This window comes from Coregonus lavaretus, assembly GCF_964263955.1.
Source record: "Coregonus lavaretus genome assembly, chromosome: 2".
NCBI lineage: Eukaryota > Metazoa > Chordata > Actinopteri > Salmoniformes > Salmonidae > Coregonus > Coregonus lavaretus.
In genome coordinates, this window is record NC_139989.1 from 62330725 (window position 1) to 62351430 (window position 20706).

The window sequence follows — 20706 nt, forward strand, 5'->3', positions numbered from 1 at the left end:
TGACAGATCGATATAGGGTGACTTTCCCCCTAGACACTGACCTAAGGTAAGCTCTAAAAGGGCAACTTCTTACATACTATATGACAGATCGATATAGGGTATGTAAGAAGTTGCCCTTTTATAGTTTACCTTAGGTCAGTGTCTAGGGGGAAAGTCACCCTATATCGATCTGTCATGTAGTATGTGTACACGCGTGAGCCTGTGTGTGTGTGTGTGTGTACCTAATCAGTGTGTGTGTGTGTGTCCGTCAATGCCTGCATACTCTCTGGGATCAAATAAGTTTACCAAAAGCTTGTCTCTCTAAGGCCCTGTGTGAACAATCTATTAGCCTCCTGAAGCCCTATCATCTTCACTGTCTGAGCCCATCTCAACAGCTGTCTATCATGTGCCAGTGCTGGAGACAGATCATTATGGGAAGGCTAATCAGGATTACCATGATGTGTGTGTGTGTTCTGATCCTCCCTCACATTAACTTTAATATGTTATTTCCCACTCCCACCCTAGCCAGTTCCAATTATCTGATCTATTCCAGTATTAACACATGAGATTCAACTCATCAAGGGCTTGATGATTAGCTGACCAGTTGAATCAGGATCACACAGTGTGGAACAGAGGTGGGACTCAGGAAGAGGTTTTGGGAAACATCTTTAATGGATAAAGATAATGTGGATTTTGTATTGGTCTCCGACTAGCAATCTATATGGGAAGTTTGTCCAGCGTATTGGTAATCTATGGCAAGTTTTCCTGTTCAACCGTTTAGCATTTCAGGAACGTGTCCAAGCCCTGACATCTGTGAGTGATTGAGAGCGGTTGTAAAACGCTGGGCAAGTAATCATTTGTCAGACAGACAGACAGAGAGAGAGAGAGATAAGGCAATGAAGCCTGGTTTGTTGTAACGTAAGCCTAATGTACTTTATATTGGTATGAGAGGATTAATCGTTCATTTTTGACAGGCCAATGGTACTTGATGAAGACATGCTGTTATAGCAACTATGTGCTTTTGTCTTGAAGCTAAAATGTAATGTCTAGCCTACAGACGAGAAAATAAACCCTTTAATTGTCTGAACATACATGCTTGTGAAATGTCAAGAGTGTAATATGTTTTGGTTGCATTATTCAATAGTGTAATATGTTTAGAAGAAAAGTTTGTCATTGTTGAATAGTTCGTGGCTAGTCGCTCCTGTGATATTTATACTCAATTTGAGCTGTGGACCTACGAAAGGTAAGGCAAGGGTGTTTCTCTACCCCACTCCTCAGACTGTTTCTCTACCCCGCTCCTCAGACTGTTTCTCTACCCCGCTCCTCAGACTGTTTCTCTACCCCGCTCCTCAGACTGTTTCTCTACCCCGCTCCTCAGACTGTTTCTCTACCCCGCTCCTCAGACTGTTTCTCTACCCCGCTCCTCAGACTGTTTCTCTACCCCACTCCTCAGACTGTTTCTCTACCCCGCTCCTCAGACTGTTTCTCTACCCCGCTCCTCAGACTGTTTCTCTACCCCGCTCCTCAGACTGTTTCTCTACCCCGCTCCTCAGACTGTTTCTCTACCCCGCTCCTCAGACTGTCCTTCATATCTCGTAGTGGGAATAGGGCCTATGTCTTTAGGTGGCTTTTGTTCATGTTTTTTTACCCCCTTCCACTTTCAGATATACCAAAAAGCTACTATAAAAATGCAGGCATGTAAATTAGTGGGATTTTGGCCTGTGTATGAGAGAGAGACTCCTACATGGGGAGTAGTATAGCTACAACAAGTTTCCTTCCTGATGGAAAATGTCTGTTTTTCCTGAAATGACTCGCGAAGCGACATTAATAATTCACAAAGCAAAACCATTGCTACTATCGCTGATGCCATTTTATAGGAATTCATTACTATGAATGGATGGCATTTTAATACCCAGAACAGCAGTCTAAGACTGTGTCCCAAATGGCACCCTATTCCCTATATCAGGGGTATTCAACTCTGACCCTACGAGGTCCGGAGCCTGCTGGTTTTCTGTTCTACCTGATAATTAATTAGACCCACCTGGTGTCCCAGGCCTAAATCAGTTCCTGAATGGAGCGAAACAATGAATAAAAGCAGTAGAACTGGCACTGAGGTCCAGAGTTGAGTTTGAGGGCCATTTGTAGTCCACTACTTTTAACGAAGGCCCATAGGGTAGTAGTGCACTATATAGGGAATAGGGTGCCATTCGAGACTCAGCCTGGATGATAATGTATGAGGACTCTGGCTTGTTTGACAGACGGCATTCAGAAAGGAAAAGTGGTTTGTGTGTGTGTGTGTTTTCCTATTGACAAAATAATAAGAGAATCAATTGATCTTTGATCTCTTATCAGTCCAAAGGAGCATAAACATCTTTGATGGGTCTATAGCAGAATTAAAAACAGAGGTTCATTGTGGGAATAGCCCCAAGTTACTACAGAATAAAACATATTTAGCGTCAGCTATTGGCAGGGTTTGGTTTGACCCCGGTTTCGTAAGAGTTCCCGGAACACTCACTGGTTGCATCCCAAATGGCATCCTATTCCCTATATAATGCACTACTTTCAACCAGAACCCTATAGGTCTTGGTCAACAGTAGTGCACTACATAGGGAATAGGGTGCCATTTGGGAGGTACATACGGTTGCCCACAGAACAGTACAGTGTGAGAGAGAAACGGACTTAAAAAACAAATGTGAATTCTAAGAAAGACAGACCACAGACTGCCGGACAGAACAGAGACAAACAAGCTATGAATAGGAGAGCTGCTGGAGGGAAATCAGGATGTCCACACAGAGAAGATATTACACTGAACATTTAAATGATATCACATAGGACTTCTATAGGGTCTTGTAGGACTGACTGACTGACAGACACACCATCCTTTGTTCCATTTCCTCTAACTACCATCATGTGTGTGTCTTAATCTCTAAGTTTCTGTGTGTGGGTGAGTGTGTGTGTATGCCTCTGCGTCTCCATGAACCCAGTTGGTGAAACCAGCCAATGATACAATATAGTGTAACAAAAGCCTAATGCTACAACTAGCGTCCCCAACAGCCTAATGCTACAACTAGCGTACCCAACAGCCTAATGCTACAACTAGCGTACCCAACAGCCTAATGCTACAACTAGCGTACCCAACAGCCTAATGCTACAACTAGCATACCCAACAGCCTAATGCTACAACTAGCTTACCAAACAGCCTAATGCTACAACTAACATACCCAACAGCCTAATGCTACAACTAACATACCCAACAGCCTAATGCTACAACTAGCATACACAACAGCCTAATGCTACAACTAACATACCCAACAACCTAATGCTACAACAAACATACCCAACAGCCTAATGCTACAACTAACATACCCAACAGCCTAATGCTACAACTAGCATACCCAACAGCCTAATGCTACAACTAGCATAGCCAACAGCCTAATGCTACAACTAGCATACCCAACAGTCTAATGCTACAACTAGCTTACCTAACAGCCTAATGCTACAACTAGCATACCCAACAGCCTAATGCTACAACTAACATACCCAACAGCCTAATGCTACAACTAGTACAATGGTGTATGATTATGACAACACCACCCCGTCCCCCTAACATGCAGCACACACACACTGCTGCTCCTCCACAACTAGTTGGCTGGCTACAGCCTGCTCACAACCCACTCATTCTAAGTATATCACTCCTGCTGCTTCAGACTTCAATGCATGCTGCAGGAAATGTTAGGTTGTCATTTTCTCTTTGCTTATTGGTTATGTAGTTTCGAAATATTCTAAAGAGTTGTTTTCTCAAAAGCTTCATTTTCAGGAAAATTAGCCTTATTTTTTAACTGAGGTGCAGAGTAAGAACACCAAACAGTTTGTCTGTCTACCAGACAAAGACATGGTCTGAATAACTGTGGTGGTGAAGGTGAACAGTAGGTGAAAGTAAGACCTACGTAAGGGTAGCTGTTCAAAAGGAAAGTGTGTGTGTGTGTGTGTGTGTGTTAGGGCCGGGACGATACCAGTATCGCGATAATCATTAGTATCGTGGCAAGGAAACAGAACACAAAGCGGATTTAACTTCTTTAGGCAAACAGCCCTAATGTTGGAAACAAACATCATTATGTTGTCATCCAGAGTCACATTATTTGTATTTTTTAAAGCTATAGCACAACAATATTTTACATACAGCAGGTTTTTAAAGGAACAAAGAGTAAAGTTTGCTTTGTGTTTTCATTTTTGCCATGGAAAACATATTGCGATACTGATATCGTCACAGCCCTAGTGGGTGTGTGTGTGTGGTTCAGCCCTAGTGGGTGTGTGTGTATGGTTCAGCCCTAGTGGGTGTGTGTATATGGTTCAGCCATCCAGACAGATACTCACCGTCAGGTAACGAGCATCCAGCTCCACCTTCTTCTCTAGCTCAGACAGCAGCTCGTTGTGGAAAGACTTCAGCTGCATGGAGGGAGAGATGGAGAGATTGAGGGGTGGAGGGAAGGAAAGGGTTAATAATAATATAATAATAATATGCCATTTATCCAAAGCGACTTACAGTCATGCATGCATACATTTTTGTGTATGGGTGGTCCCGGGGATCGAACCCACTACCCTGGCGTTACAAGCGCCGTGCTCTACCAGCTCTACCAGCTAGCACTGCGATGCAGTGCCTTAGACCACTGCGCCACTCGGGAGTGACATCCCTCTCTCAACAGAACACAGACTTAGGACCAGGTATTTATCCTGACCATGTGATCAGATAGAGGAACATAACATATTCTAAGCCTTATAATAACACAAATATATGCTAATAAACGCTGGTTTTATAATAGCTGGTTTTTCTATACATCGGCAGGACAGAATGGCAGCTTCGGGCAAGCTCAGGGGAGGGGTGGCGTGTCTCTTTGTTAACTGTAAGTCTAAATTACTAAAATGTAAATGTAAATGTAAATGTTAACAACAGCTGGTGTGCAATCTCTAATATTAAGAAAGTCTCGAGGTTCTGCTCGCCTGAATTAGAATACCTCATGATAAACTGTAGTTTCCGTCTATTTACCACCACAAACCGACGTTGGCACCATGACAGCACTCAACGAGCTGTGTAGGGCCATAAACAAACAAGAAAATTCTCACCCAGAGGCGGTGCTCCTAGTGGCCGGTGATTTTAATGCAGGAAAACTGAAATCTGTTTTATCTAATTTCTAACAGCATGTCACCTGTGCAACTAGAGGTGAAAAAACTTTACTCCACACACAGACACATACAAAGCTCTCCCTCACCCTTAATTTGGCAAATCTGACCATAACTCTATCCTCCTGATTCCTGCTTACAAGCAAAAACTCAAACAGAAGCAACAGTCAATACGGAAATGGTCCGATGAAGCGGATGCTAAGCTACAGGACTGTTGCGCTAGCACAGATTGGAATATGTTCCGGTATTCATCCAATGGCATTGAGGAGTTTATCACATCCGTCACCAGCTTCATTAATAAGTGCATCGACGACGTCGTCCCCACAGTGACCGTACGTACATATCCCAACCAGAGGCCATGGATTACAGGCAACATCCACACTGAGCTAAAGGCTAGAGCTGTTGCTTTCAAGGAGAGGGACACTAATCAGGACGCTTATAAGAAATCCCGTTACGCCCTCTGATGAACCATCAAACAGGCAAAGCATCAATACAGGACCAAGTTCGAATCCTACTACACCGGCTGATGCGCGTCAGATGTGGCAGGGCTTGCCAACTATCACGGATTACAAAGGGAAACCCAGCCGCGAGCTGCCCAGTGACGCGAGCCTACCATCGCTTCGAGGCAAGAAACACTGAACCATGCATGAGAGAACCAGCTCTTCCAGACGACTGTGTGATCACACTCGCCGTAGCCGATGTGAGTAAGGTTAACATTCACAGGGCCGCAGGGCCAGACGGATTACCAGGATGCGTCCTCAGAGCATGCGTTGACCAGCTGGCAAGTGTCTTCACTGACATTTTCAACCTCTCCCTGACCCATTCTGTAATACCAACATGTTTCAAGCAGACCACCATTGTCCCTGTGCCCAAGAACACTAAGATAACCTGCCTAATGACTATCGCCCCGTAGCACCCACATCTGTAGCCATGAACTGCTTTGAAAGGCTGGTCATGGCTCACATCAACACCATCATTCCAGACACACTGGACACAATTCGCATACCGCCCCAACAGATCCACAGGAGACGCAATCTCTACTGCACTCCACACTGCCCTTTCCCACCTGGACAGAAGGAACACCTACGTGAGAATGTTGTTCATTGACTACAGCTCAGCATTTATTTGATTATCAGAGTTATATCAAAGTTATTTGATACCATCTCCTCTAGCTGTACATGGATCGGTCTGCTTATGAATGCGTTATGAATGTGTCATAAAGTCCTTATGAAGGTTCATATACCCACCATTTCCTCTAGCTGTACTTGGATCTGTCTGTGGACTTCTGCCATCTGAAACAGCACGTCCCCTAAAGAGAAACACACAGAGGAGATGTCAACACACATCACTCACCACAGACAGACAGAGGCGGGAGGAAGGGGGAAAAGAGGGAGAGAGAGAGAGAGAGAAAAGAGAGGGAGAGAGAGAGAACACAGCATGCAGAGAGCCCATGCAGCAACACAACGAGACACACACAGACTCACTGACAGACAGAGGACTGACTGGTAGCCAGGATGGTGCATGGTGGAACATTGGTTTTCTCAACAGGAAACACATTCAACAGATAAATGAAATACCATGACACATTAAAACAAGACAGAAAGGACGGGGGAAGGAAACGATGCAAACAGAGAAGAAAGGACATCTAAAGTTGTTGTAGAGAAAGATAAAGCACTTCAAAAAGGGTACAAGCAAAACAAATATTCTTCAAAGTTTCTATAACTGTTGGTGTTTTATGTAGAGATCAAACATATTGCCTTGGTTGGTTTATCTTTATATTGGCAATATGACGAATAAAGAAGAAAAAAACAGCTCATCTCCAAACTAAAGAGAACTAAAGAAGGAGAAGAGAGGGAGAGTCATGCAGCCAGTGGAAGATTTGTCCTGGTGTTTTAATATACCTACATGCTGCCTCTTCTGATTATGCAATGCATTGTAAAGAAAAGGAACAAGATATCTAGATTGAGAAAAGGACAGAGGGGAGGCCTTGAGAGACAGTGTGAGAGAGAAATACAGGGAGACAGTGAGAGAGAGAGAGAGAGAGAGGGAGATAGAGAGAGTAGACAGAGAGAGAGATAGAGAGAGTAGACAGAGAGAGAGAGCGAGAGAGACAGAGAGAGAGAGCGAGAGAGACAGAGAGAGAGAGATGAGACAGAGGGAGAGCTAGAGGAGATGGAGAGAGAGGAGACAGGGAGACATTACAGAGAGGAATGAGATGGAAACAGGTTCCCATGACCAAGTCCAAAGCCCCCTTAGCAAGCACCAGAGGACTATAGACTAGACAGACGAAACAAAGGTTATATTCTAAATACACATGGGTCAAATATTCAGACCCAAAGTGAATTTGTGATAAAAGCAAAGCCATTTATATCCTCATAATGGAAATACAGTTTCATATAGCACATTGTGAAATATTTGTGTGAAATATGTGTAAAGAACATCTACCCACAAAATGAAGACTAGTTTCATTCTTCTGTGTTTGATGATCCTTTACTAAAGAACATTAAACAGTCTTTAGTCTTCAAACCTTGGAAATCTTTTGAAAGTGTCTTTCAACTGCAATTCTTAAAGTTCTAATAAGAGAACTCAAAGGAATCAGAGAACTCCTTCTACCAAGTCCTCAGAACCATCTGCTGTTAAGAAGATGGGGATTGGTCCATCTCAGTTTTAATGTTAAGACAACTCTGGGCCATCTCAGTTGTAATGTTAAGATACTGGTCGATCTGAGTTTTTACCTGTGGGGTTTGGACTGGTCTGTATCTCATCAGACATAATGTATCAGTGGGGTTTGGACTGGTGTGTATCTCATCAGACAGAACGTATCAGCAGGGTTTGGACGGGTCTGTATTACATTTAAATTTTTGTCATTTAGCAGACGCTCTTATCCAGAGCGACTTACAGGAGCAATTAGGGTTAAGTGCCTTGCTCAAGGGCACATCGACAGATTTTTCACCTAGTCGGCTCGGGGATTAGAACCAGCGACCTTTCGGTTACTGGCACAATGCTCTTAACCACTAAGCTACCTGCCGCCCGTATCTACCGCCTGTATCTCAGACAGAATGTATCAGTGGGGTTTGGACAGGTCTGTATCTCATCAAACAGAATGTATTAATGCTACAGAGAGACAATTTATTTTTATTTTAGTCATTTAGCAGACGCTCTTATCCAGAGCGACTTACAGGAGCAATTAGGGTTAAGTGCCTTGCTCAAGGGCACATCGACAGATTTTTCACCTAGTCGGCTCGGGGATTAGAACCAGCGACCTTTCGGTTACTGGCACAATGCTCTTAACCACTAAGCTACCTGCCGCCCGTATCTACCGCCTGTATCTCAGACAGAATGTATCAGTGGGGTTTGGACAGGTCTGTATCTCATCAAACAGAATGTATTAATGCTACAGAGAGACAAGACTCAAGTGAAGAGAACAGAGTCCTGGCTACACACACTGAAGACAGACGGATATCACAAGAAACAACAGCAAACAGAGCAGCAAAGCAGAGTGGGTTGTTATGTCCTGTAGAGGAGGGAGAACACAGTAGAACGACTCATTCTAACTCTGTAGAGGGAGAACACAGTAGAACTCCTCATTCTAACCCTGTAGAGGAGGGAGAACACAGTAGATCTACTCATTCTAACTCTGTAGAGGAGGGAGAACACAGTAGAACTACTCATTCTAACCCTGTAGAGAAGGGAGAACACAGTAGAACTACTCATTCTAACCCTGTAGAGGAGGGAGAACACAGTAGAACTACTCCTTCTAACCCTGTAGAGGAGGGAGAACACAGTAGAACTACTCATTCTAACCCTGTAGAGGAGGGAGAACACAGTAGAGCTACTCATTCTAACCCTGTAGAGGGAGAACACAGTAGAACTACTCATTCTAACCCTGTAGAGGGAGAACACAGTAGAACTACTCATTCTAACCCTGTAGAGGAGGGAGAACACAGTAGAGCTACTCATTCTAACCCTGTAGAGGAGGGAGAACACAGTAGAACTACTCCTTCTAACCCTGTAGAGGAGGGAGAACACAGTAGAGCTACTCATTCTAACCCTGTAGAGGAGGGAGAACACAGTAGAGCTACTCATTCTCTGAAAGTGAAAACAGAGTTACAGATAGTCACAGAAACAGAGCATGTTTTGATTGTCTGTCCATACTTATGTGATTATGTAAGTTGTAGTTGTAACCTAGAGCCTTGGTATTGTGGTTTAAAAACAGATATCTAAACTGTATTTCAGGTAGACTGATGGGCTATCCAGGTAGACTGATGGGCTATCCAGGTAGACTGATGGGCTCTCAAACACACAAAGAAGAAGAATCTCCAGATGAGAGCAGATGAAGGAGGAGACAAGGAGAGGAGACAAGGAGAGAATATCTGAGTGTGTAACATGCTGATCTACTGCCAACCTGCATGCCTCGGTCTAAGCAGAGGAAGCATTTTTAAGACTATGAAGATGTGTCCTGAGTGAGTGTTACAACACTGATTGTCTGTCTGTCACTCCAAGAAGCACAAGAGCAGGCCATAACATCCTGTCAGGCAGGCAGCTCCTGACATGCAGGCCTGCTAAGCTGATTACAGATACTACTGATCCCCTGATCACAGACCCCAGGGGCTTAGGGAGCCGGGCATTCTGTTGGTCGGGTCTTAGTGGCTGGATCAATTAACAAAATGGGCAGCTATTGGAGGGACGGCCACACACACACACCATTTAAAAAATATATATATTTCACCTTTATTTAACCAGGTAAGCCAGTTGAGAACAAGTTCTCATTTACAACTGCGACCTGGTCAAGATAAAGCAAAGCGATAAAAACAACAACACAGAGTTACACATGGGAAAAAACAAAACATACAGTCAATAACACAATAGAAAATCTATATACAGTGTGTGCAAATGTAGTAAGTTATGGAGGTAAGGCAATAAATAGGCCATAGTGCAAAATAGTTACAATTTAGTATTAACACTGGAATGATAGATGTGCAGAAGATGATGTGCAAATAGAGATACTGAGGTGCAAATGAGCAAAATAAATAACAATATGGGGATGAGGTAGTTGGGTGGGCTAATTACAGATGGGCTGTGTATAGGTGCAGTGATCGGTAAGCTGCTCTGACAACTGATGCTTAAAGTTAGTGAGGGAGATAAGTCTCCAGCTTCAGAGATCTTTGCAGTTCGTTCCAGTCATTAGCAGCAGAGAACTGGAAGGAATGGCGGCCAAAGGAGGTGTTGGCTTTGGGGATGACCAGTGAGATATACCTGCTGGAGCGCATACTACGGGTGGGTGTTGCTATGGTGACCAATGAGTTAAGATAAGGCAGGGATTTGCCTAGAAGAGATTTATAGATGACCTGGAGCCAGTGGGTTTGGCGACGAATATGTAGTGAGGGCCAGCCAACGAGAGCGTACAGGTCACAATGGTGGGTAGTATATGGGGCTTTGGTGACAAAACAGATGGCACTGTGATGGCATGACAACATTGTCTCTCTCCCTCACACACACACAGTACTTCCCCTTTCACTCTGTTTCATTTTATTCCTACTGAGCACAACCCAGGATTTCCTCAACAGGTGTGGCATGTTGTTTACAACAGAAGACCTATATGATGAACGGAAAATATGTTGCATGATGTTTTGGAGTAAAGTAGGAATTAATGATACAAATGTCAAGCAGGTGGAGATACGTTGTATGTTGCTAGAGTTGTTCCATTCAGATGTCATTCAGTGGGACAACATAAGAGGATTTTCCCAGCATGACAATGCAATGGAAATGTTCATTGTCGCCATGACAACTTATCTTGTATCAAAAAGAAAATACGAAATCGTTGGCATGGTTACTGCAGAGACTACTAGATAGAATCAATGTATGTGTCCCAAATGGCACCCTACAGTCTATAGGCCCATAGGGCTCTGGTCAAAAGTAGTGCACTATATAGAGTATAGGGTGCCATTTGGGAGGGAGCCTAAGACTGAATCAATACTTTGTTTGACTCTGTTGTGTGCAATGATGGTGTGTGTCTGACAGAAACCAGCAGCCAGCAGAAACCTGAGAGGTTTGGCAGCTTCAACAAGGATGTCCGCATACCAGATAATTCCCATTCAGCTAAGCGACAGAAGGGTTGAGGAGAGCACGCCCCCGCTAATAAATACCACAGTGGTGTATCAGTGCATCTTTGGGGTGTCAGTGTATTCCCTCCACTCTCTATCCTAACCATACCCACAGCACCATGGAGAACAATAGGCCTGTGTGTTTGTGTGGGTGTGTGTATCTGCAGGTGAGCTCATGTTGGTCCACACCTGCAGAGCAACAAGTGAGCAAGTCTGACAGCTCCCAGATATAAACAGAGCTCAGTGGAGGAAACACAGACCCTGTCCAGATTCCCTCAGATAGTGTACAGAATCTTTCTCATTAAGACACTGACATGTAGCCATCACCATCACAGGCAGAAAACTCCAGAGGAGAGCCTGAGAGGAGAGTAAGCTGTGAATCATTCAGTGAAGGTCACTATGGGTTGTCATGGAAGCAGCTTAATGCTAGGGTCGTTGCCATGGAGAAGTTGAGGCAGCGGTTTCAAAAAGGAAGTGTGTGTGTAGTTAGTAACAAACACTTAATACTGTCCTCTCCTCCTACACCTTGTCCATCAAATGACATCATCAATCTCCCTTCAGGTGACCCTGTCCCCTAGCACACTGATGATGCAATCAGGAAGTGGTGTGTTAAGGTGTGTGTGTACCTAGCCCACAGTCTCTCTAGTCTCTAACCCTCAGGGGGAAACCGACATGAATACTGATAATGAGAGGATGAATAATGTGTGAGACAGGTAACAGAAGAAACCCCTGAGAGAGAGAGCGAGAGAGAGAGTGCAGGTTACAACAAACAGAGCTAATCTTTACGCAGAGGCGGTTTGAGCTTATTAGAAGACTTTCCACGTGATCCGTGTCTATGCACCCCCACACATTCACTCTCTATTCGTGAACCAAATCAAATTTTAAAAATAAGTGTTAAGTAAAAAATGGATAAGTAAAAAATAACAAATAGTAAAATAACCACGTCTCCTTCCCTCGTTCTCTATGCAGCCCAGGTATCCTCCCATCTCTTTTCTATCCAACTGCTTAGCTGTATTCAGTTTCTTTTTATCCTGAAAAACTCCCTAGTCCTTCCAATAACAAGCATACCCATAACATGATGCAGCCACCAACATGCTTGAAAATATGAAGTGGTACTCAATTATTTGTTGAATTTGCCCCAAGTTAATTTCTTTGCCACATTTTTTGCAGTATTACTTAAGTGCCTTGTTGCAAACAGGATGCATGTTTTGGAATATTTTTATTCTGTACAGGCTTCCTTCATTTCACTCTGTCATTTAGGTTAATATTGTGGAGTAACTACAATGTTGTCAATCCATCCTCAGTTCTCATATCACAGCCATTAAACTCTGTAACAGTTTTAAAATCCATAAATTTTATATCCAACTGTGTTCTTAAACTCTTCTCCCAGTGACCTCAGCCTCTGTGGAGGAAGCTTGTTGATCAATACACTACATTACCAAAAATATGTGGACACCCGCTCGTCAAAAATATCTCATTCCAAAATCATGGGCATTAATATGGAGTTGGTCCCCCCTTTGCTGCTATAACAGCCTCCACTCTTCTGGGAAGGCTTTCCACTAGATGTTGGAACATTGCTGTGGGGACTTGCTTCAATTCAGCCACAAGATCATTAGTGAGATTAGGCCTGGCTCACAGTCAGCGTTCCAATTCATCCCAAAGGTGTTCGATGGGGTTGAGGTCAGGGCTCTGTGCAGGCCAGTCAAGTCATCTGTTGCCACAAAGTTGGAAGCAAAGAATCGTCTGGAATGTCATTGTTAGCGTTAAGATTTCCCTTCACTGGAACTAAGGGGCCTAGCCCGGACCATGAAAAACAGCCCCAGACCATTATTCCTCCTCCACCAAACTTTACAGTTGGCACTATGCATTGGGGCCAAATCCAGATTCTGCCAAACCCAGATTTGTCCGTCAGACTGCCAGATTGTGAAGCGTGATTCATCACTCAAGAGAACACGTTTCCACTGCTCCAGAGTCCAATGGTGGCAAGCTTTACACCACTCCAGCCGACGCTTGGCATTGCGCATGGTGAACTTAGGCTTGTGTGCGGCTGCTCGGCCATGGAAACCCATTTCATGAAAGTCCAGACGAACAGTTATTGTGCTGACGTTGCTTCCAGAGGCAGTTTGGAACTCGGTAGTGAGTGTTGCAACCGAGGACAAACTATTTTTACGCGCTACGCGCTTTAGCACTCGTCGGTCCCGTTCTGTGAGCTTGTGTGGCCTACCACTTTGCGGCTGAGCCGTAGTTGCTCCTAGACGTTTCCACTTCACAATATCAGCACTTACAGTTGACCGGGGCAACTCTAGCAGGGCAGTAATTTGACTAACTGACTTGTTGGAAAGGTGGCATCCTATGACGGTGCCACGTTGAAAGTCACTGAACTCTTCAGTAAGACCATTCTACTGCCAATGTTTTCTATGGACACTGCATGGCTGTGCGCTCAATTTTATACACCTGTCAGCAACAGGTGTGGCTGAACTAGCCGAATCCACTAATTTGAAGGGGTGTCCACATACATTTGTATATATAGTGTATGTCTGTGAGTGAGGCATGATAGCACAGTGCTAAAAGTGTCAGAGCCTGTTGCCTGTGTAGACAGAGAGGACAGCTAGGGGTCACAGTCTCTACCTCAGTGGACTGAAGGACAGCTAGGGGTCACAGTCTCTACCTCAGTGGACTGAAGGACAGCTAGTGGTCATCTCTTTGCCCTGAGGGATGGCCATGTGGGTGATAATGTCACTGCAGTCTAGTAGACTCCTATATAGACAGTAGAGTTTGGAGTGTATAGTCTGAAGTACAGTTCAGAGAGTCTGGAGGATGTCAGTTTGGAGTATTGCAGTGTATGGAGTAGAGTATTCTGTTTGTATAGAGTTTGAGAGAGAAAGAGTGAGATGCACTGAGAGAGACATACAGATACATTGTAGTGATGTTGATTGTGACAGAAAATGCTGTGTGTGCATGTGTGTGGGTGTGTCTGTGGGTGTCTGTCAATGAAACCTGCTATGGGTACTGAAATGCGGAGGTGTGACACAGTGGAGTGGAGCTGTAATAATGTGGCTTCTGAGAGGGAACGTGTGAAGAGAAAAGTAGCAACACTGAATTAAATGAGAAACAGGGATTAGCACTAGAGTAGAAAGAGAAGAGAGAGGAGGAGATGGAGAGAGAGCGGTGGAGAGAGAGAGAGGAGAGCGAGCAGGGGAGAGAGGAGAGAGGGAGGGGAGAGAGAGACAGAGAGCAGGGAGGAGATGAGCGAGAGAGGGGAGAGGAGAGAGGAGAGGAGGAGAGAGAAGAGAGCGAAAGAGGAGAGAGAGTGGGGGAGAGAGGGGAGGAGATTGAGAAAGAGAGAACGGGGGGAGAGAGAGAGAGGAGAGAGAGAGCGGGGAGAGAGAGATAGGAGAGCGGGGGAGAGAGAGAGAGGAGAGAGAGATAGGGATAGAGAGAGAGGAGAGAGAGCGGGAGAGAGAGCGGGAGAGAGAGCGGGAGAGAGAGCGGGGGAGAGAGAGAGGAGAGGAGAGCGAGATAGTGATAGAGAGAGAGAGGAAAGAGAGAGAGAGGAGAGGAGAGTGAGAGGGAGAGAGAGGAGAGTGAGAGGGAGAGAGAGGAGAGGAGAGTGAGAGGGAGAGAGAGGAGAGGAGAGGGAGAGAGAGGAGAGGAGAGCGAGAGAGAGAGGAGAGGAGAGCGAGAGAGGAGAGGAGAGCGAGAGAGGAGAGGAGAGCGAGAGAGGAGAGGAGAGCGAGAGAGAGAGAGAGAGGAGAGGAGAGCGAGAGAGGAGAGCGAGAGGGAGAGAGGCGAGAGGGAGAGAGAGGAGAGGAGAGCGAGAGCGAGAGGGAGAGAGAGGAGAGGAGAGGAGGGGAGAGCGAGAGCGAGAGCGAGAGAGAGAGAGAGAGAGAAAAATACAGAAAGAGGGATAGAGAGACAGAGTCCCAGTCAAACGCAATAGTGTGACGGAGAGAAAAATAGAGAAAGCAACCTGAGTTCAGAGCAGTAGGAGGAAAACAACCACACAACTAAAGACTAGAGAACTGTCTCTATGAACTGACCTCCAGCAACAGTTCCAACTCACTCAGCTGAGGAGGAGAGTCATCTGTTGCCCAGGAGGGTCTTACTGCTCTGCTTCATACTACAGAGGCAATGGAAACAGCAGAGAGAGGGAAGAGGATAGTGCTAATGATGGGATGGAGAGAGAAAAGAGAGAGAAATATCCCTCTGGTGTGATCAAACTCCAGTCTGAAGACAATGGAAATCAGACAGCCTCTAATTTCACCAGCACCCCCTACCACTACCATAGTAATCAGGACTGCACCAGGGAGCAGGGGAGAAGAGTGATACACCACACAACTCTCTCTCTGTGTGTGTGTGTGTGGCTTTCTCCCTAACCATCGCACTACTGACCATATTATACACAACTTACACACGCTAATTAATAAACACGTACACCCCCCCCCCCCAAAAAAAGAGGCCAAAATCTTTGCTTGCTTTATTGACTTTAAAAAAGCGTTCCATTCTATTTGGCACGAAGGTCTATTGTTCAAAATTCTACAAAGTGGGCTTGGTGGTAAGGTTTATGACTTAATAAAATATATGCACACAGAAAATAAGTGTACAATAAAAATCCAAAACCAAAGAACATAATTATTTTCGCAAGGTCGAGGTGTGAGTCTGCAGTTTGAGTCCAAATCTTTTGAACATTTATATCAATGAATTAGCAGACATGTTGGACCATTCTGCAGCCCCAGGACTCACACTATATGACACAGAGGTAAAACACCTGCTATATGCTGATGATTTGGTTCTCCCATCACCAACCACTCTGTCAGAGATACCAAGCAGAGACCGATCCTTACCAAGTACAGGCTGAGTGACCACCAATTGGCAATAGAAACCGGAAGACATAAAAAGACATGGCTACCCAAAGAGGAACGTGTATCTGGTCACTGCACACCAGGGGATGTAGAGACCGAGATGCACTTTCTCCTCTACTGTGAGAAATATTCCTCACCACGAGATTCATTATTCGCAGAAAATACTAAACACATTCCAAATTTTAGCTTATTACACCCAGAGGAAAAACTAAAAATACCCATGTGCGAAGGAGCAACGGCTCCCCTTGCAGCCAAATATGTATTTGCCCTGCCATAGCGTGAGGGACACTGAATAATAACATCTGCATTGTAAGCAGTAAACTAATATTATAATTATTACTCCAAATAGTGGTACGAGTAGTAGGTGTGAAGGCAATGGTAGTAGTTTAATGATGGTAGTGGTAGTAATGATGATAGTAGTGGTAGTAGTAGTAATGATGATGGTAGTGGTAGTAGTATAAATGATGATGGTAGTGGTGGTAATAGTAATGATGATGGTAGTGATGGTAGTAGTAATGATGATGGTAGTGGGAGTAGTAATGATGATGGTAGTGGGAGTAGTAATGATGGTAGTGATAGTAGTAGTAATGATGATGGTAGTGATAGTAGTAGTAATGATGATGGTAGTGATAGTAGTAGTAATGATGATGGTAGTGGTAGTAGTAGTAATGATGATGGTAGTGGTAGTAGTAGTAATGATGATGGTAGTAGTAGTAGTAGTAATGATGGTAGTGGTAGTAATTATGATGGTAGTAGTAGTAATGATGATGGTAGTGGTAGTAGTAGTAATGATGGTGGTAGTGATGGTAGTAGTAATGATGATGGTAGTGGTGGTAGTAGTAATGATGAAGGTAGTGGTAGTAATGATGAAGGTAGTGGTGGTAGTAGTAATGATGATGGTAGTGGTAGTAGTAGTAATGATGATGGTAGTAGTAGTAGTAGTAATGATGGTAGTGGTAGTAATTATGATGGTAGTAGTAGTAATGATGATGGTAGTGGTAGTAGTAGTAATGATGGTGGTAGTGATGGTAGTAGTAATGATGATGGTAGTGGTGGTAGTAGTAATGATGAAGGTAGTGGTAGTAATGATGAAGGTAGTGGTGGTAGTAGTAGTAATGATAATGGTAGTGGTAGTAGTAGTAATGATGGTGGTAGTGGTGGTAGTAGTAATGATGATGGTAGTGGTGGTAGTAGTAATGATGAAGGTAGTGGTAGTAATGATGAAGGTAGTGGTGGTAGTAGTAGTAATGATGATGTTAGTAGTAGTAACGATGATGGTAGTGGTGGTAGTAGTAATGATGATGTTAGTGGTAGTAGTAGTAATGATGATGGTAGTGGTGGTAGTAGTAATGATGATGGTAGTGGTGGTAGTAGTAATGATGATGGTAGTGGTAGTAATGATGATGGTATGGTAGTAGTAATGATGGTAGTGGTAGTGATGATGATGGTAGTGGTAGTAAAAATGGTATGGTATGGTAGTAGTAGTAATGATGGTATGGTATTGTAGTAGTAGTAGTGATGATGGTATGGTATGGTAGTAGAAGTAGTGATGATGGTATGGTAGTAGTAGTAGTGATGATGGTAGTGGTAGTGGTAGTAATGAAGATGGTAGTGGTAGTAATGATGATGGTAGTGGTAGTAGAAGTAATGATGATGGTAGTGGTAGTGGTAGTAATGATGATGGTAGTGGTAGTGGTAGTAATGATGATGGTATGGTAGTAGTAGTAGTAGTAGTAGTAGTAATGATGGTAGTGGTAGTAATGATGATGGTAGTGGTAGTAATGATGGTGGTAGTGGTGGTGGTAGCAGTAGTAGTAATGATGATGGTAGTGGTGGTGGTAGCACTAGTAATGATGATGGTAGTGGTGGTGGTAGTAGTAATGATGATGGTAGTTGTGGTAGTAGTAATGATGATGGTAGTGGTAGTAGTAGTAATGATGAAGGTAGTGGTGGTAGTAGTAATGATGATGGTAGTGGTAGTAGTAGTAATGATGATGGTAGTAGCGGTAATGATGATGGTAGTGGTGGTAGTAGTAATGATGATGGTAGTGGTGGTAGTAGTAATGATGATGGTAGTGGTGGTAGTAGTAATGATGATGGTAGTGGTAGTGGTAGTAATGATGATGGTAGTGGTAGTAATGATGATGGTAGTGGTAGTGGTAGTGGTAGTAATGATGATGGTATGGTAGTAATGATGGTAGTGGTAGTAATGATGATGTTAGTGGTAGTAGTAGTAATGATGGTATGGTATGGTAGTAGTAGTAGTGATGATGGTATGGTATGGTAGTAGTAGTAGTGATGATGGTAGTGGTAGTAATGATGATGGTAGTTGTAGTAGTAGTAATGATGGTATGGTATGGTAGTAGTAGTAGTGATGATGGTATGGTAGTAGTAGTAGTGATGATGGTAGTGGTAGTGGTAGTAATGATGATGGTAGTGGTAGTAGTAGTAATGATGATGGTAGTGGTAGTAGTAGTAATGATGATGGTAGTGGTAGTAATGATGATGGTAGTAGTAGTAATGATGGTAGTGGTAGTAGTAGTAATGATGATGGTAGTGGTAGTTATGATGATGGTAGTAGTAGTAATGATGATGGTAGTGGTAGTAATGATGATGGTAGTGGTAGCAATGATGATGGTAGTGGTAGTAGTAGTAATGATGATGGTAGTGGTAGTAGTAGTAATGATGATGGTAGTGGTAGTAGTAGTAATGATGGTGGTAGTGATGGTAGTAGTAATGATGATGGTAGTGGTGGTAGTAGTAATGATGATGGTAGTGGTGGTAGTAGTAATGATGAAGGTAGTGGTAGTAATGATGAAGGTAGTGGTGGTAGTAGTAGTAATGATGATGGTAGTGGTAGTAGTAGTAATGATGGTGGTAGTGGTGGTAGTAGTAATGATGATGGTAGTGGTGGTAGTAGTAATGATGAAGGTAGTGGTAGTGGTAGTAATGATGAAGGTAGTGGTGGTAGTAGTAGTAATGATGATGTTAGTAGTAGTAACGATGATGGTAGTGGTGGTAGTAGTAACGATGATGGTAGTGGTGGTAGTAGTAATGATGATGTTAGTGGTAGTAGTAGTAATGATGATGGTAGTGGTAGTAGTATAAATGATGATGGTAGTGGTGGTAATAGTAATGATGATGGTAGTGATGGTAGTAGTAATGATGATGGTAGTGGGAGTAGTAATGATGATGGTAGTGGTAGTAATGATGGTAGTGATAGTAGTAGTAATGATGATGGTAGTGATAGTAGTAGTAATGATGATGGTAGTGGTAGTAGTAGTAATGATGATGGTAGTGGTAGTAGTAGTAATGATGATGGTAGTAGTAGTAATGATGGTAGTGGTAGTAATGATGATGGTAGTAGTAGTAATGATGATGGTAGTGGTAGTAATGATGGTGGTAGTGATGGTAGTAGTAATGATGATGGTAGTGGTGGTAGTAGTAATGATGATGGTAGTGGTGGTAGTAGTAATGATGAAGGTAGTGGTAGTAATGACGAAGGTAGTGGTGGTAGTAGTAGTAATGATAATGGTAGTGGTAGTAGTAGTAATGATGGTGGTAGTGGTGGTAGTAGTAATGATGATGGTAGTGGTGGTAGTAGTAATGATGAAGGTAGTGGTAGTGATAGTAATGATGAAGGTAGTGGTGGTAGTAGTAGTAATGATGATGTTAGTAGTAGTAACGATGATGGTAGTGGTGGTAGTAGTAATGATGATGTTAGTGGTAGTAGTAGTAATGATGATGGTAGTGGTGGTAGTAGTAATGATGATGGTAGTGGTGGTAGTAGTAATGATGATGGTAGTGGTAGTAATGATGATGGTATGGTAGTAGTAATGATGGTAGTGGTAGTGATGATGATGGTAGTGGTAGTAAAAATGGTATGGTATGGTAGTAGTAGTAATGATGGTATGGTATTGTAGTAGTAGTAGTGATGAGGGTATGGTATGGTAGTAGAAGTAGTGATGATGGTATGGTAGTAGTAGTAGTGATGATGGTAGTGGTAGTGGTAGTAATGAAGATGGTAGTGGTAGTAATGATGATGGTAGTGGTAGTAGAAGTAATGATGATGGTAGTGGTAGTGGTAGTAATGATGATGGTAGTGGTAGTGGTAGTAATGATGATGGTATGGTAGTAGTAGTAGTAGTAGTAGTAATGATGGTAGTGGTAGTAATGATGATGGTAGTGGTAGTAATGATGGTGGTAGTGGTGGTGGTAGCAGTAGTAATGATGATGGTAGTGGTGGTGGTAGCACTAGTAATGATGATGGTAGTGGTGGTAGTAGTAGTAATGATGATGGTAGTTGTGGTAGTAGTAATGATGATGGTAGTGGTAGTAGTAGTAATGATGAAGGTAGTGGTGGTAGTAGTAATGATGATGGTAGTGGTAGTAGTAGTAATGATGATGGTAGTAGCGGTAATGATGATGGTAGTGGTGGTAGTAGTAATGATGATGGTAGTGGTGGTAGTAGTAATGATGATGGTAGTGGTGGTAGTAGTAATGATGATGGTAGTGGTGGTAGTAGTAATGATGATGGTAGTGGTAGTAATGATGATGGTAGTGGTAGTGGTAGTAATGATGAT

At 43.4% G+C, this 20706-nt stretch overlaps 1 protein-coding gene across 5 annotated transcripts in view; it reads right to left on the reverse strand.

Annotated features, from left to right (window-relative positions):
- LOC311106139 (BAR/IMD domain-containing adapter protein 2-like) overlaps positions 1–20706 on the reverse strand; it is a 115948-nt gene that overhangs the window by 30571 nt on the left and 64671 nt on the right. For all 5 annotated transcript variants that reach the window (XR_014610299.1, XM_084148462.1, XM_084148464.1 and 2 more), the window contains exons 4-5: positions 6405–6466; positions 4354–4425 (exon numbers count right to left, since the gene is read on the reverse strand). Coding sequence is in view for 4 of the 5 variants with exons in the window: in XM_084148462.1 (XP_084004588.1) it covers positions 4354–4425; positions 6405–6466 (134 nt within the window). In the remaining variant the exon portion in view is untranslated. The remainder of the gene's footprint in view (positions 1–4353; positions 4426–6404; positions 6467–20706) is intronic.